General features: G+C 41.1%; 1 protein-coding gene across 1 annotated transcript in view; it reads left to right on the top strand.

The window, feature by feature from the left end:
• The window catches only part of LOC124741117 (pneumococcal serine-rich repeat protein-like), a 161452-nt gene that overhangs the window by 2370 nt on the left and 141771 nt on the right, over positions 1–17311 (top strand). The window contains exons 2-3 of the mRNA XM_047248651.1: positions 6347–6923; positions 14731–14907. Coding sequence (XP_047104607.1) covers positions 6358–6923; positions 14731–14907 — 743 coding nt within the window. The 5' untranslated portion in view covers positions 6347–6357. The remainder of the gene's footprint in view (positions 1–6346; positions 6924–14730; positions 14908–17311) is intronic.

The raw sequence follows: 17311 nt of genomic DNA, 5'->3' as shown, positions 1-17311 counted from the left end.
GCGCGTGTCCAACGCAGGTCGAGACGCGTACACGTGTTTTGCACGCGCCGGCTGACGGCGCTCTCCGCTGACAGAAACGAGGCGCGCGCACACTGTAATCTTTCTCAAACGATTTTACAGAAACTACTCAGTAAAAATATTTCATTTTTTACTTGCTTGTAGCGTTATATGGCAGCTTCGTGGCCAAGTGCCCATCATCTCGGTAATGGTCATACTTATTGCGGTCTACACATTATAGTAAGACGCTACGCAAAATTCGAAAAGCCTGCAATGAAAAATAAGGTCGCTATGATTTTGCGTTTGGTTACACCATATGTTGTTGCGTTTGAAATTTAGCCAACTTGTTGAATTTTTGTTTAGACTTGGGAGGAGGTCTCTATCTGCCTCCGATCTCGAGAAAACGGATCCCATGTTGCGCGCTCACTTCCAATCTCACGCCCGCGAGAATGAAATACTCGCAACGTCTCTCGTATCTCCTAAACCGCTCGAGACATCGAAACGAAAGATTCGCGAATGATAGCACACAAGGAGAGTATTTTGCTAATTCGTAAACACATGGAACTTTATCTTTGGCGATATAACAGTACTTATACTTCCCTTCTTATTTTTTTGACTCCATTGGTACTAATTTCTTGAGTTATCGACACCTAGCGAAACAAGATTTTGCTAGTTGTTGTTGTTGTTGTGGTCTTCAGTCCTGAGACTGGTTTGATGCAGCTCTCCATGCTACTCTACCCTGTGCAAGCTTCTTCATCTCCCAGTACCTACTGCAGCCTACATCCTTCTGAATCTGCTTACTGTATTCATCTCTTGGTCTCCCTCTACGATTTTTACCCTCCACGCTGCCCTCCAACACTAAATTGGTGATCCCTCGATGTCTCAGAACATGTCCTACCAACCGGTCCCTTCTTCTAATCAAGTTGTACCACAAGCCCCTCTTCTCCCCAATCCTATTCAGTACCTCCTCATTAGTCATGTGATCTACCCATCTAATCTTCAGCATTCTTCTGTAGCACCACATTTCGAAAGCTTCTATTCTCTTCTTGTCTAAACTATTTATCGTTCATATTTCACTCCCATACATGGCTACAGTCCATACAAATACTTTCAGAAACGACTTCCTGACACTTAAATCTATACTCGATGTTAAGAAATTTCTCTTCTTCAGAAACGCTTTCCTTGCCATTGCCAGTCTACATTTTATATCCTCTCTACTTCGACCATCATACGTTATTTTGCTCCCCAAATAGCAAAACTCCTTTACTACTTTAAGTGTCTCATTACCTAATCTAATTCCCTCAGCATCACCCAACTTAATTCGACTACATTCCATTATTCTCGTTTTGCTTTTGTTGATGTTCATCTTATATCCTTCTTTCAAGACACTGTCCATTCCGTTCAACTGCTCTTCCAAGTCCTTTGCTGTCTCTGACAGAATTACAATGTCATCGGCGTACCTCAAAGTTTTTATTTCTTCTCCGTGGATTTTAATACCTACTCCGAACTTTTCTTTTGTTTCCTTTATTCCTTGCTCAATATACAGATAGAATAACATCGGGGATAGGCTACAACACTGTCTCATTTTATTTTCCTAGTATGAAAATAAAAATGAAATTTCTTCTTTTATGTTACTACAAACAGACACTGAGGTTTTCGTAAGCTATTGACCTCTGTGATTGCCAGTTAGTTGTTTTCTGAAGCACTCTGTTTCAGGATTCTGCCGCAGTAGCTACTGTGAGATGAGTTTGCGCAAATTACGCTGTGTTTTGACAAAATACAATTAAAATTGTCAACAAGAGAAATGTGGACGTTACTCATAAATGGTGACGCTTCTTCGAATGAGAAAAGGTTAACAACTCACACAAAAATTAATTGCCATTTCTGTTAGAGTTTTGGTCGAATCCCCGTAACCCATAGTGTCTAACACTGAGCGACTGGAATGGAATCTTACCAAAGGATTTTATTCCTTCTCTTGTCTGAGCAGTAGTAAAATAATGACGACCGTTCCTTCAGGCGGAATAACACGCACCTGCCGGATGCTGGTTACTCACCCACTGCTCTGGCCAAACTGTGTGATAGCGAATGAAATAGTTGTTACTGAGAAAAGGAAACAATTGATCTGTCGCACAACACACTGGTCAGTGGATTGTCAGCAGCGGAGGATAATACGCGCGACAGGAATACAGAAGCTGGCCATGTGTGCCTTGTGAGCTGGAGTTACAAGAACATTGTCATGAAAGTAGATGTCCCTTTGTCAGCAGTACATTTCAACAAATTAAATATATCTAAGCACCACACTCTTTTAGGATATTCCTACTTTCGTAATAATACCGACCATTTTTTTTTCATTTGTATAATTAGTTCATTAATGCTGAATAATGTGCATGCAACAATTGAAATGCTGTTTCTCATCTTGGCGAGCCAATTGAAACATTGTTATTTCTGACTGCTTTTCGAGTGTTTCTAGCTTGCAGTGGAAATGTAATGTCCACAGGTACATACTATAATGTCTCTTATTACACCTATATCCAAGTAACAACAGTGAAAGCTACGTACTTCATATCTTCGACGTTTTATCAGAAGCAGAAAGAGGTCATACATGTGGAAATAACGCCGCTTCGACTTCTTGCAGCAGATCGTAGAGATACGTCAGCATTACAGGCAGCAAGTAGATACCCTTATTTTAATTTCCTACCTCGTTTCTAAATCACTTGATTTTATAATTATTCCGTAGTTCCTTATTCACTACCCTCAGGATGAATCGTCTATCCCTTCTTACGATCTGAAAACATGGCGGAGGCAGAAGGTAAGAATCCCAGTGGCTAAGGGCTCACCAGTTACTGAACTGTCCATTGTTCTTGACAAAAGAAGAAACTAACCAAAAGAACTGTAGAGATATTTGCAACTGAAAACTATTATGCAGTAACGTAAATAGATGGAGCTCTTGAACGGCGAACTCAGTGTTAATAACTACACTACTCAGTGTTAATAAAATTCAGTATACTATAAGGCTGTATTTTTCGGACGGGCAATACTTCCACTGCCCACACGCGCCATGCCGGAGTGAGCACACGGCAGGGCTGCCTTCCTCCTCCCCCCCTCACCCCCCTCCCGCGGTGCTCGCGTCGTCAGAAACTGTGCTGCAACCACAACGCCGCGCGACCCGGCGCAGGCGCGCGTCGCGTCCCAGTCGCGTCGCGTCGCAGTTTGCGCGGCCCCATTTGAACCTGAAGTTAGGAAAACGCGCGCTGCGCTGCGTCGCGCCACACGCACTATATGTGTCTCAATTTGCGCCTAGCCTGGAACCCTAAAAATGAAGTGAACTGACAGGGAGATGATCCCGTTTGGGGTTGCTCAGCCGGTAGGAGAAAGACCTCCTGTTTCACTCGAATTTGTCGGTTTGCGCGGCGGTGAAACCGACCGGCAATGATGGTGGCCGAACAAACACCGAGACCCCTAGAGACTCGCACCAGGCTGCATACAGCGTAATATTCTAAGAGTCGGGGAAGGGCCTTAACTATATTCTGAAGTTTAGAATTAAAAGTTAGCTGCCAAGCCCTCTAATCCTAAGTCACGCGCAGACCCCTTTCAATCACGTTAGCAAGTCTATGGTAACGTATTTCCTGAAATATGAACAGTTACTAAGCAGGGATTGTTCTTAAACGAAAATGCTGGCCACACTATTAAGTTTATCAATGTCTAATATACTAAAATTTTTGGTCATCGATCTGCTCAATATGCCACGCTGAATTTGCCTTTTCTCATACACAAAACTACTTAAAAAATCCGTACTTTCTAAAAAAAAAAAACAAGGAATGAATTTATTTTCATTCACTGTAAAGTACTTTTGAGGTATGTAGCACAACTGAAACTGGCAAACAATAACTTCCTTCGGAGCTCATGCTACACACGACCGTACCATTGAAAGGTTGGGCTCTGACTTCTTAGATTGGTGTAAGCATTCTCCGTTTGCAAGAGAAGAGATGCGTGAAGAATACTCTGTTCTGATTGCTCAGTCTGCATTAAGGCCAATACAGAAATATTATTCTCCTGTGTTAGCGCGCTTTTTTCATGACTAACAAATCAATAAACAACACATTCACGAACTGTACCTTTTTCCAAAATATTTAACATTCTGATACTTTATTTATACTTTACATTATTAACTGTTTTCATTTGCACTGAAATTAGCTTCCCTTTACCATAAACTTACTTAACACACTATAATACAAAATTCCCCGTCGTCTTCATTCAGTGTATTAAAAATTTCTCACGTTACTTCGTATGGCGTTTGTCACTGTAACAATGATCTACATGTTTACTTTAGACCACATTCACGCATCACCCACACTACTAAAAACATACACAAAACTGTACAAACATAAAAGAAAAATCCTTCAAGAAATAAACAGTACAATTCACTGTTTCTTGCATGTGTCTGTCCGCTACTGTACCCTGGTGGATGACAATTTGAACTACGTACTCGGCTGAACCCGCTTCACGATCTTTCACTGTGAACGCGCGAGTCAGTCTCCCGACACACAGGCTTCATCCCCTGTGTGAAGCAACTCCTGCAAGGGTTCATGCATGACTGCTTGTTAAATGACGAATAATACAGATTCAGGTCATAAAACAGTGTTGTTTTCTTGAATAACAGGAGAAGTAAAGAGAACATCTCGTTGAATAGAGTAATACTATAGTTCTGTACAGCCTATTTAGTATTTTGGTAGACGTCTATTTCAAACCATTTCCACACCAAATAACATTGCACTGTAGAAAAAATGATAGAAATAATGTCCTTGCCGCTTCTGGAGCTTGTTCTCCAAATGAAATATGCTGAAAGAAAAGGTAAAGCTTGAAAATGGTATTATTAAAGATTTGCTGTTATTCACCAATGGCATCAGTCGGACAGAAAGGGTGTGATACTGCTGGAACCGACTAAGGATGGACTGTACAGGGTGAGTCACCTAACGTTACCGCTGGATATATTTCGTAAACCACATCAAATACTGACGAACCGATTCCACAGACCGAACGTGAGGAGAGGGGCTAGTGTAATTGTTTAATACAAACCATAAAAAAATGCACGGAAGTATGTTTTTTAACACAAACCTACGTTTTTTTAAATGGAACCCCGTTAGTTTTGTTAGCACATCTGAACATATAAACAAATACGTAATCACTGCCGTTTGTTGCATTGTAAAATGTTAATTATATCCGGAGATATTGTAACCTAAAGTTGACGCTTGAAACATTGTCCCCACTTCATTGCAGGGGCCCAAACAGCTGCAACATACATCGGTTTTCTACAGAATGATCTGCCAACGTTGCTCGAAAATGTCCCACTGGAAACGCGTCGACGTATGTGGTATCAGCATGATGGTGCACCTCCACATTCTGCAATTAACACTGGGCTGACCCTTGACAGGATGTTCGACAGGCGTTTCATAGGACGTGGAGGACGCATAAATTGGCCAGCCCTTTCTCCTGATCTTACACCTCTGGACTTATTTCTGTAGGGTACGTTAAAGGAGAATGTGTACCGTGATGTGCCTACAACCACAGAGGATACGAAACAACGTATTGTGGCAGCCTGCGGCGACATTACGCCAGATGTACTGCGGCGTGTACGACACTCATTACGCCAGAGATTGCAATTGTGTGCAGCAAATGATGGCCACCACATTGAACATCTATTGGCCTGACATGTCGGGACACCTCTATTCCACTTCGCAATTGAAAACGGAGACCACGTGTGTACGTGTACCTCACCTCTCATGGTAATGTACATGTGCGTCAGTGAAAAAGACCAATAAAAAGGTGTTAGCATGTGGACGTAATGTGCTGTTCCAGTCTCTTCTGTACCTAAGGTCCATCACCGTTCCCTTTGGATCCCTACGTAATTTGGTGCTCTCCGATACACACGATCGAACAGCATAGGAGTGGTACTAAAGCGTCAAGTTTAGGTTACAATATCTCCGGATGTAATTAACATTTTAGAATGCAACAAACGGCACTGATTACGTATTTGTTTGTATGTTCAAATGTGCTAACAAAACTAACTGGGTTCCATCTAAAAAAATGTAGGTTTATGTTAAAAAACATACTTCCGTGCATTTTTTTATGGTTTATAGTAACCAATTACACTAGCGCCTCTCCTCACGTTCGGTCTGTGGAATCGATTCGTCAGTACTTGATGTGGTTTACGAAATATATCCAGCGGTAATGTTAGGTGACTCACCCTGTATTTATCAACTGTCGCTGGAGACAGGTGTGGCTGTCACTCGTAGAAGTATCGTCAGTCACCTGTATGCTGAAAGGGCTGCTCCGTGTTGCCGTGTTTCAGAATCGTCCGCAATGGAAGCAGTTAAGGACATCACAGAGACGGTGGCTGTGGACCTGGGTGCACTCCTGGACGCCGGGGACGACGCCATGGTGATACTCGAGGCAGGTGACACTCGGCTGGTGGTGCACAGGGCCGTCCTCGCGGACAGGAGCCCTGTGTTCGCGGCCATGTTCGCCCACGACACCCTCGAGGCCAGCACTGGCGTGGTGAGGATTGCCGACATCTGGGGCCCGGTGCTGAGGCAGCTAGTCTCCTACCTGTACACCCTGCGGGCCCCCCAGCTGCCCGGCACGGCCCCCGAGCTGCTGGCCGCAGCGGATAAGTACGGGGCGTCGGGGCTGAAGGCGGAGTGCGAGCGGCAGGTGGCTGCTCAGCTGACCGTGGAGACCGCGGCGGCCGCAGCCGTCCTCGCAGTCCGCCACTCCTGCAGTGACCTCAGGCGAGCCGCCATGGAATTTATTAAGGCACGTACCCACGAGGTGATGGCCACTCAGGGGTGGGCAGATGCCATGCGGAAGCAGCCGGAAGACTTGATTGAAGTGAGCCGGTTGCTGTACGATCCACCACCACAAACCAGGTAAGTGTGAGACAACCCACTGATTCGTGTCTCTCGGTTCTAGGTGTGTGTATTTCCAACTGTATAATTTTTCCCACTGAATTTTCGTGGATGTGTGTCTGCTGTAAAATACACCATCATAGACAGTCATTTCACGATAGCTCACAATGCTATCATTACCCTCGTGTAGCAGTTTCAGTGAACCCCTAAACTGAACAGTGTTCATTACCAGGTATGTTAGCTAACAAAAATCATCAAAGAGCCAGTTTGTGGCATTATATTAAACTACATGTATACAGAAAGTGGTTGTTTAGGTTTTAGCATCAACTGCCATGACAGAGGGTACATTCACTGTGTGAACAGAGCATGACCCAGACTGCTGTGGACACAAAGCTGTATTGCCCAACACAGGCTCAGGCACAGTGATGGGTGTAGTTTGCAACCAGCAGCCTGTACTGGTTGCTGTAGGCCTGTTCCCATAAAGTAGTGTCTAAAGTTGTCCATTGCCTCTGTGGCTGATGACAATGAGACACCTTTGAATAGTGTCACACTGCATAAAGATGACCGAGTAAGTCACTTACAGCCGACACCTCGAGAAAGGTAGTGTACTGCAGAATGATTAGAGGAGGGCGGCAACTTATCTACAATTTTATATTGCTGATGTTGACCTGTGGAATTTTCTTCATGTAGTAAAGGAGACTATCCGAGTAATCACTATTCACACCTTAGTATTACAGCTTTGGCTCTTACGTAGTTGCCTGTCACTTTCTTTCCACGTGCAAGCCATATGCCAGTAACTATCCCAAGATAATTCTTAGTTCTCTCCAAATCTAGACAGTACATGGAAGATGTCAATTGTTCTACAGGCGCATTATATAAAAGAATGCTCTGCTGTGAGGGCTTGTATGGAAGATGTTCAGAAAACCAGGTGAAGTAAGCATCGGTGCCCCAGTGGCTGACTGCTCACACCTCTTGCAGCCTGAGACCACCTCGCAGTATCACAGGCCAGACCTAGCAGCAGTTCCAGCTGGTCCCATAAAATTGAGTCTTCGCACCTCATTTTGTTTGCCTCTGTACTCAGCATTACATAAAGCTCACGCAGTGCTTGGATACGTTCCCTTCTGTGATACACAGAATACCGTGCTTTACTGTGTATTCGATGAACAGGTGTCCACCCCTGTGTGTGTGTGTGTGTGTGTGTGTGTGTGTGTGTGGGGTTCAGTTGATCTATGGCTTTACTATAGCCACCCAGTGAACACTACAGGCTTCCATTCTCCTGTGGCACACCTTATGACATTATCTATCCCATCCATTGTTGTTGCTGTTCCACCTCTGATAGTCTGTGACGCTTAAAGTGGCTGTGCGGCCAGAGTTACCATTTTTCTGCACCATCTTACAGTTACATATGTTCATACAAGTCTAATAGCCACTAACACTGATAAATGATCATTTATTTTTCATTTATATTTTAATACTTATGTAGTATTTTATGTGCTATTTGACATATTGGAAATCTTGTGTTCGAGATGACACTGTGTATTCCCTGAACCAATTGTAATGAACATAGAGCCAGTGTTGTAAATCATTCAGTATCTTTCTCTTTTATTCAATAAAGATTAACATCAAAATTCCTTGTTTAAACAACAAACATATTACAATTGTTTACATTCTTGAAAAAATTTAAAACATTACATTATTCCAAACTCATTATGCACGCTGTGGGAAATGACTCAAGCTCTTTGAAAAAATTTTTGTTAACGGGAATCTTTTTACTAGCAGTAATCTTTGTGTACATTTTAAAAATTCTCTTCATGATGTATAATAGATTCTTGTCGTGATCTTCACCTAGTTCACTGCCTCATACTTCCCACACTATTGGGTGTCAGTTACAGACAGATACACAATGTTTGGTTCTGGAACTGCCTCTGTCTTTCACTGATTCCACTCGACCCCCCCCCCCCCCCCCCAACCTCTCAAAATTATACATAGTATCACACTCAAATTTTATACACCACAGGTGCCTATGATTTTAACAATAATTAAAATAAGATGTATAAAACCATGTGTAAGCAGAATTATTTTTTACTTCATACAGTGTCCACTTCACACAGTGTAGTGATACAGTGTTTTCCCATTTTTTGGGGAGGATGTCTTACTATCCCATGTTCATCCTACTCCCCCTTGTATCCATGCCAGCCCTTCTACATAGACATCAAATTCTCACGGAATTTACCATTCATACCTACTGTATGTGGAGGACAAACTTAATTTTATTTCAGTAGCAAGTTCACAGCACAACTTACATCATCAATCACAAACATTGCTCATCACCCCCCCCCCCCCCCCCACACACACACACACATTAGTGTGTGTTTTTCCATCACTGGCGAATGACACAGCTTACTTCAACTACCCCATGGTTTCATGTGTGCTTACAAAGTGAGGATACTCACTTGAAAAATACTTAAATTTCTGTCAACGGTATTTAATGAATGAAATTTAGATGAATGTGGTAATACTGTTATGACACGTAACTGTTGCACAACCACAGCCTCTTTCTGTTGTCAAATCACGAGTTTCACCGTGCCTTACTGCCCGCTGTACTGAATTCCTTCTCCAGCTCAATTTGAAACATGCTGTCAACCATTTCGTTACCTGTACCTTTCAAAGACCAGTTTTTAAAACAGGCTTTGAATGATGTCTGATGATCAAAGTATCACATTAATTACAATACGAAATGTTTCACAATCAGACGAGTGTCGTGCCTGTCAAATTTATATGCGTGTGTTACCATGCTCAGAAGCAGCCAAATTTCCTGAACTGCATTCCACCTGGTTTGTACGCAGCCACATAACTTTCTTGCGCTTTGTCTATTATTGTCCATATGAAAACCAATACCACAGTAATGTAAATATCAGAAAGCCCTTTACCAGAGATGGTGGTCCTCAGTGCTTGTAAACTCAAGTTAATTGCAATAAATATTTCAAAAAGCAAGATTCAGCTTCAAACTACATGCTTTTGTAATGGACTGGGATCCAGGACTCCAATCCGGTCACTACAGATCTTAACTATCATTTTAACCACATGTAACATCATATGCACTTTTTCAAACTTGATATAATGGGGCATAAAGTTTTGTTTTGAGCAGGGATTGTGAATGAAGCACAATAAAATGTTATAATTTTATGTATCAAAATTTTTCACTGGTAGAGGGATGATGAAACTGAAATGATTATACAACAAAGTATTCCCCTGCTGCGTTTCGAACCCAGCATATATCATGTTGTTTTCTAGCCACATATAGATACACAATGCCGGTTTATTTCACCACCAGTGAGATATGCTCATGTCTAAACTAGAAATTATGTGAGGAAAAGTTCTGTGCTGACTGGGACTCTTAACCGTGTATATGCTTTCACCACTGGCTACACACCTGTCAAATACTTATCCACCAGCCACTAGGAGTGAAATTTATAAATCTGAAATGATAGGATAAAACGTTCTCTGCTTGTTTCATAGTCAAAATTGGCACCAATTGTTATTGTTGACGTTGCATGCACAAATGCTAAAAATCATAATTGCTTTCCACATATTACTTGCAGTGCGAATGCTACAACTTGAAATCACACAGTGAAAATTTTTGTACCCAACCAGTATTTAAAACCAGACCTTCCCCTTTCATTGAAACCTGGATAACTATGGAATGTTGGGGACCCAACAAAACGATGGAACTGTATTGTCCGAAAAGTGTTCAAAATGGCAGAAAGAGATATTCCGAGGTAGATTCCCAGTTCAGCACCAACATTTTCAACATTGCAAGTTCAAATAAGTGTGCTGTGACTTTACATGACAATTGTTTCAGGGATGAAATAAAATTTGTGGTGCAAGAAAGGTTAATGGTGAGCTTCCACTAGCCGGACGTCTGCCTCTGTCATGGCCCAACATACACCGACTCTCCTCCAGCAGGTAGTGAAGGAGCGTCAGCTTTATTGTAGATTAGGAAGGAAAGTGTAACCTTATGTTGTTCAACAGAAGTCACCGGAGGCAAAGAGGGTCTGTTAATACTTGTTAAGTGTTTGGCTGATCAGTGACTCGAACACAGAGCTTAAGCAAATGAAGCTAGAACAATTTTAACAGACCACCAAACTACTTTCAATGCAGTGCCACTGTTTTGCCGTTAACGAAGGATGCTCCTCACTGGATGAGCGTTCCGTTTCCCTGGAGGTTCATTACAGCCTTTACAAAACATTCTTTTCCTTGTTAATCCATATCAATGGTCACTAGTTGCCTCAGCTACCTAATGTGTACTTTAGAGTTGTTTTTGTAATCACTGAAATAATATCACATAATTGTCAGCTGCACTACTGGCATTATTGTAGGCTACAGAAATTTCTGCAGGAAGTGTTTTCTCCCACCTGAGCTGCTGTGATCTTGTAAGAGTTTAGGTTGCAACAACACAACACTAGATCGTACAAAATAAACTCAGCGACAAGTATCAATCAAACTTCCAGAATGTTCTCCAGGGATCATTGTCACATTTATAACTGCAGTAGTGTGGCATTGTGTCAAGGAATGTTAATTATTTTCTAGTTCTTTATTATTGTGATAGAGGCTTATAATTTTACTAAAAGAAGAGATGCATTTGATATATAAGGTAGTCAATCATAGGCAGTGACTGTTGTTTGAGAATGCATCCATTGTTATTCTTGAAGTGGCTTCTCTTTATTATAATTTCAGAAGGAATTTATTTTTTACTTTGAAGTGGTATTAAGCTACTAAGCAGCCATGTTTATCCACTATAATAGTTTTTTGAAGAGATCATTCATTATTATAATTTCTTCTGTTATTAACACTGTCAATCTTGGCAAAGATGAGGCTTGTCTTCAGTAAATGTAGCTTATGTAGCACAGATAATCCCTCCATATAAATTCCATGTGGAAAAAGGGGGCCTAAAAATGTACCGTGCAAGTGCGTAAGAAAGTCCATAATTTTTCCTCATGTAGCATACTACATTGATGCATGTAGCCTAAAAGGACCACCCATAATTTAACTGAAACAAGTAGATTCATGCATAATATCATAGACTTTTGTCTGACGTGTTGTCATGCAGGTTGGAATAAGTATATTTATCAATCATAATTTTTTATTTGTAGCTATAAAATATTCTTGGAGTGACTTATTGAATATTGTACACTTGAAGGTCATAAGGATTATTTTTTAAACCTTCGAAAATGCTGCATGAAGTATTTTGTGCATCACAGTATATTGATAATTTTTACTTATGGACCATCTGACAGCAACTGAATAAAACACAATTTTAGTGCCATACGCGTTTTGAGTTTATTTTCTGCAAGGCGTTATCAGTGGCCTGGAATATGTACATATGTTAGCTATTTAATTTACATTTTTGTCACTGTGCCTGTAGGTTATAAACAGTTCTGGTGGTTGGTATTTCCTATTAAGTAGTAATGTTTTGAACTGTACTTACAGGTTGTGTGGACAATTTCTTACATATTACACTCCCATTACATTTTTGGTGTTGATCTTCTTATGAATGCCAATTTGCAGTTTTTTCCCACATTCCACAGCACTATGAACTGAAAGATTGTTTCAATGCAATGTTTTGGTTTCTGTTGCCGACTGTCAAATGTTTTTACCAAAGATCGAATGTTATTGCGAAACTTTAGAGTGTAATTATTGAAGTATCTGTGATCCGTTTGTGTACGTGTGTGTGTGTGTGTGTGTGTGTGTGTGTGTGTGTTTTATGGTGTGGTATTTTTTTTATTTTGGCTCTGTTTATGTGTATTAGTTTATGTGTGTAGGTCATGGTGTACCATCTGGTTCTTTTCTGTGTGGTGTTGTCAGTGTGTGTGTGTAAGTTTTCAGCTTGTGAGTCCTTTTGTATTCTGGAAATGTGTTTGTTTTGTTGTATTATTTTGTGCGTGTATGTGGTAAGTGTGTCAAAGAAATTACGTCAGGAAATAATTTTCTCATTTTCAGTTGGTTTGTTTTGATGTGGTGGTTTATTAGTATGGCTCAATCGATCACTGCCAAATGTCATGAAATGTGACCAATTAGCCATCATGCGGCACTTTAATTCAATAGGAAATGTTGAGGAAGAAAGAAAGAAGTAATTAAGTGTCAAACATCCCATCGACTGCAAGACCATTAGAGACAAAGTAGAATCTACAGCTCTCAAATGTTAGAAAGGAAATAGATAGTGCCATTTCAAAGGAATGGTCACAGTATTTGCATTGCTTAGTTTAAGAAAATAAAGGAAAACTTAAAACAGGATGGTTGGATGGACATTTGAACTATTTGGCTTTACCTTCATAAAACAAAAATGTTTGGTCCTGACAAAAAACGTATAATCAAAGGCTAATGTGAGTCCTCAGAATGTAACAGTACACATCTGGTGTAATGAAGCCCTTTTGTGTTAAGAAATTCTTCCCACCTTTTGTGTTAAGAAATTCTTCCCACGGATATGTCCATAGTTATTAGCATCCATTGTATTCATGGTTGTCTGCAAAGATTTTCATTGTGTCATGTACATAAAACCAGAGGAGAAAAGCAATTTTGATTTTTATCGCCTCTGCATCTCTTGTCAACTATGACAGTTGGTGTCGATTTCAAGTCTGTCACACCAAACTTTAAATGTTTGCTTGAAAAGTTAAAACATGTACCTCGTAGCAAGTGGCGAAAAAGAATTCGATAATCAACATCATCTTGTGTGCAGTCAACAACGATGGTGCATGCAGCATGCGGGGATAGATTCCCACCCTACACAGAATGTTCCGTTAGATTACTTCCAGTTCATATATGGGCACATCCTGCTACAGCAAAACTAAGCAGATGTTTAACATGTATTTGTGGTTAGAAAACAATGGGAGGTGGTGGATTCAGATCCCAGTAAAGGAACAAAATACTTTTTCTCGACAGTTCAGATTCTCATTTTACTATATTTGGATATGTAATGTATTATTGCACTTACTTAACAATCCTATTACTTGCTAGGTTTGAATCATCGAACACAATGCCAAGTCATTTCAACATGCACCCACACACACACGCTTACCTGTGGCTGAAATGATATTTAAGATCTTTCGTACTTAGTTAACAGAGACAATAGGTGCTCAATTGGAATCCTGGATGGTAGTCTTAATACAAATGTTTTCGTCACTTAATTTCAAGTTCAAACTTAGTTTCCAAAAAGTCATTTATTGCAATAAATTTGAGTTTACAAGCTGCCATCTAATTATAACAGGTTTCGATATTCACATTATCGTGATATTAGTCTGATTGTGGACTCAGTGTTACAAATCAGTTGCTTCAAGTGGGGTCTTGTAGTAATCATTTTGTAGAGTGAAATGTCCATATTGAAAAGAGATCAGAGGAACTGCAAGATAGTAACATTATGTGGGTGCATGTGTCGTTCCCCTACACTCTGTGAAGGAATATGGGACTTCATCATAATCATACAATTTAGGTGGAGTGGAATTCAGGCCGTTTGGATAGTGTTGATGGCGATAGCACCTGAGCTAACCTGTCCAGTAATTCTGTAATTGTTTTGTGCAAGTATTGGGCATTGTATGTACCTTCTGGCTGCACCTAGATTTCAACTACCTGTTGTACGGGGTTGAGCGACTGCCGTGGAAAGCTCGGATGGTACGACTGATTGTTATTAACTTACTGGCAATTCATTTGTATTTACTGGAGCCCTATCCCCTGTGTAGATGGTCCCTCAGCAGTGCTGGCCATAGTGAGCCACCTCCACATCCCCACGAGGACACGCCCAGCCAGCTCACACCCTGCCTCTCTGTATGTGCAGTGCACCAGTCGTTACAGAGCTGAGGACCACCACCACCAGCACCACAACCACAACCAGAACCACCACCACCACCACCACCACCACCACCTCTGCCAGCGCACCTCGCCAGACACCTGCTGCTGCTGCTGCGCGGCCCACGACCCCTCAACCTGATGAGGCCACTGTCTCTCAAATGCGGTGAGTTCCCTCAAAACACACACACACAGACACACACACGCGCGCACACACAACATTATATGGTAGATAAGATATAAATACTGAAAAGCAAAGTGTAAATGCTCAGTCTAGATTTAATGAGGGTCACCAAAGTGAACTGGGAATAAAATCAAAACATACAATCAGAGGTGGTATCTCCACGACTAGATCATAGTATCATGGGAGAGAGGTTAGTTAAGAATAGGTTGGTAGGAAAAATAGTTATTGTCAACAGTTCAGTGTCTTATTCATCAAGACCAGCAAACCAATGCCAACAACAATTCAGACTGAGATTTTCACTCTGCAGCGGAGTGTGCGCTGATATGAAGCTTCCTGGCAGAGTCTGCTGGACCGAGACTCAAACTCGGGACCTTTGCCTTTCGTGGACAAGTGCTCTACCAACTGAGCTACCCGAGCACGAGTCAAGCCCCGTCCTCACAGCTTTATTTTTGCCAGTACCTCGGCTCCTACCCTCCAAACTTTACAGGAGCTCTCCTGCAAACCTTGCAGAACTAGCACTCCTGAAAGAAAGGATATTGCGGAGACACGGCTTAGCCACAGCCTGGGGGATGTTTCCAGAATGAGAGTCGTGCTTGGGTAGCTCAGTTGGTAGAGCACTTGCCCGCGAAAGGCAAAGGTCCCGAGTTCGAGTCTCAGTCCGGCACACAGTTTTAGTCTGCCAGTAAGTTTCAATAATTCAGACAATGTCATGCCCAGAAAATTTAGTGATGGGGAGAGTATGAGTGCACTGAATGTCTAACACTGTCAGATGAGATAAATGTCTATTACTTTAGATGTATTGTCATGGTCTAGTAGAGGTCAGACTCATACACAGACATTTGTGAGACAATTTTTGGCGCTTGTCAGGAATGAGAGAGGAGAAAGAACCCAATAATTTGCTATAAAGTTTCTGTTAGTAACAAGAAATATACCTGGAAATCACCAAACAGAAGCAAACGTCAGCAGAGCCTGAGCTTGCCAGGGTGTGGACCACCTTGGTTGCCCCACTGCTGTAACAGCCAGTCTCGGTAACCACAGACATGCAAAAGGGAAACTCTGCCTTCTGTTGACAATGTGTCTGTCTGTCTGAGCAGCAGATTTGCAGTGCCATGAGCTCCCAGAGTCCACAATTATTTATGACATGCATTCCTATTTCTGTCTTTCCCTACAGTTTTTATTTAACCTCAGCAACCACCTCTAGTTCCACAGCGGTTATTCCCTGATGCCTTCAAATATAACTTACTCTGCTGACCCTCGTACTTGTCACAGTTTTCCACATATCACACTATCCTCACCTATTCTGTAGAGAAGTTCCATAGTTCTTCTGTTATGAGTTCACCTAGTTTAAACACCCTTCAATAGCACCACATTTAGAATGCTCCGATTCCCCTCCTGTTATTTCCATAATCCATGATTAATTTTTATGCAGTACTGTGCTCCAAGCATACATTCAGGTATGTCTAACACAAATTAAGGCCTATCTTTGATATTAGTAACTTTGTTTTGCGAGGAATCTCCTGTTTTTCCATGCTACATTACTCCTTATAACAACTATGCTTTGACCCTCAGTGTAAATTAGCATCACGTGTACCAGAGTCCTACAAGTGGTCTACTGTGTGGTCCTTAATTCTGTAAACTTTGCCACCAATTTTATTTCCGCCACACCCCAATACTTTCCTCTTTCTTCCATTCATTAATCCTGATTTGGCACTCATTCAATTGTTTATTACATTCACCAACTCTGGTGATTGTCTGACTTTCAGTGAACACAGAAATATCACGAGTGAATTTTATCAATGAAATCCTTTTCACCTTCAGTTTTAATTAAATTGCTATAAGTTTCTTCAGTTCCACCAATGATTCTTCAGTGTTCATCTGAACATTTGTGGAGATTTCCTGCATCTTTATCTTTAACCATCTTTAATTCAGAATACCAATTCTTGTTGATTATTGTACATATTCTATGTTACCTGCTGTTCCATATATCTTATATGTACCTTTTCAAAAAAATTTCATGCACTTTCACTGTTTCATGCTGTCAAATGTCATGTAAAGATCTGCAAATCCAATAAAGATCTCTTGATTTTTCTTGAACATCCCTTCCACTATCCCTCCCAAATTCAGTTTTCTCAAACAGATTGTCACCTTTGTCTTCCATTCTTCTGCATGTTGTTGTTATTTTTTCAATAAGTTCTATTCATGAGCTGTCTCGTGGATTGCGCAGACAAATGTGAATACTCACATGATTGCCATTTATTATTGCATTGTCTAGAGCCTCAAAGAAGTTAAAATTCCCATTCCATTCCTGTGTACTTCAGTATCCTATTATTTATACACTGAATTCTCATAACAATTCTCTTAAAATTTAGTTCACGAACTGGTCCGA

The sequence above is a fragment of the Schistocerca piceifrons genome, unplaced genomic scaffold (assembly GCF_021461385.2).
Source record: "Schistocerca piceifrons isolate TAMUIC-IGC-003096 unplaced genomic scaffold, iqSchPice1.1 HiC_scaffold_1870, whole genome shotgun sequence".
NCBI classification, from domain to species: Eukaryota; Metazoa; Arthropoda; class Insecta; order Orthoptera; family Acrididae; genus Schistocerca; species Schistocerca piceifrons.
This window is presented reverse-complemented; position numbering and strand designations above follow the sequence as displayed.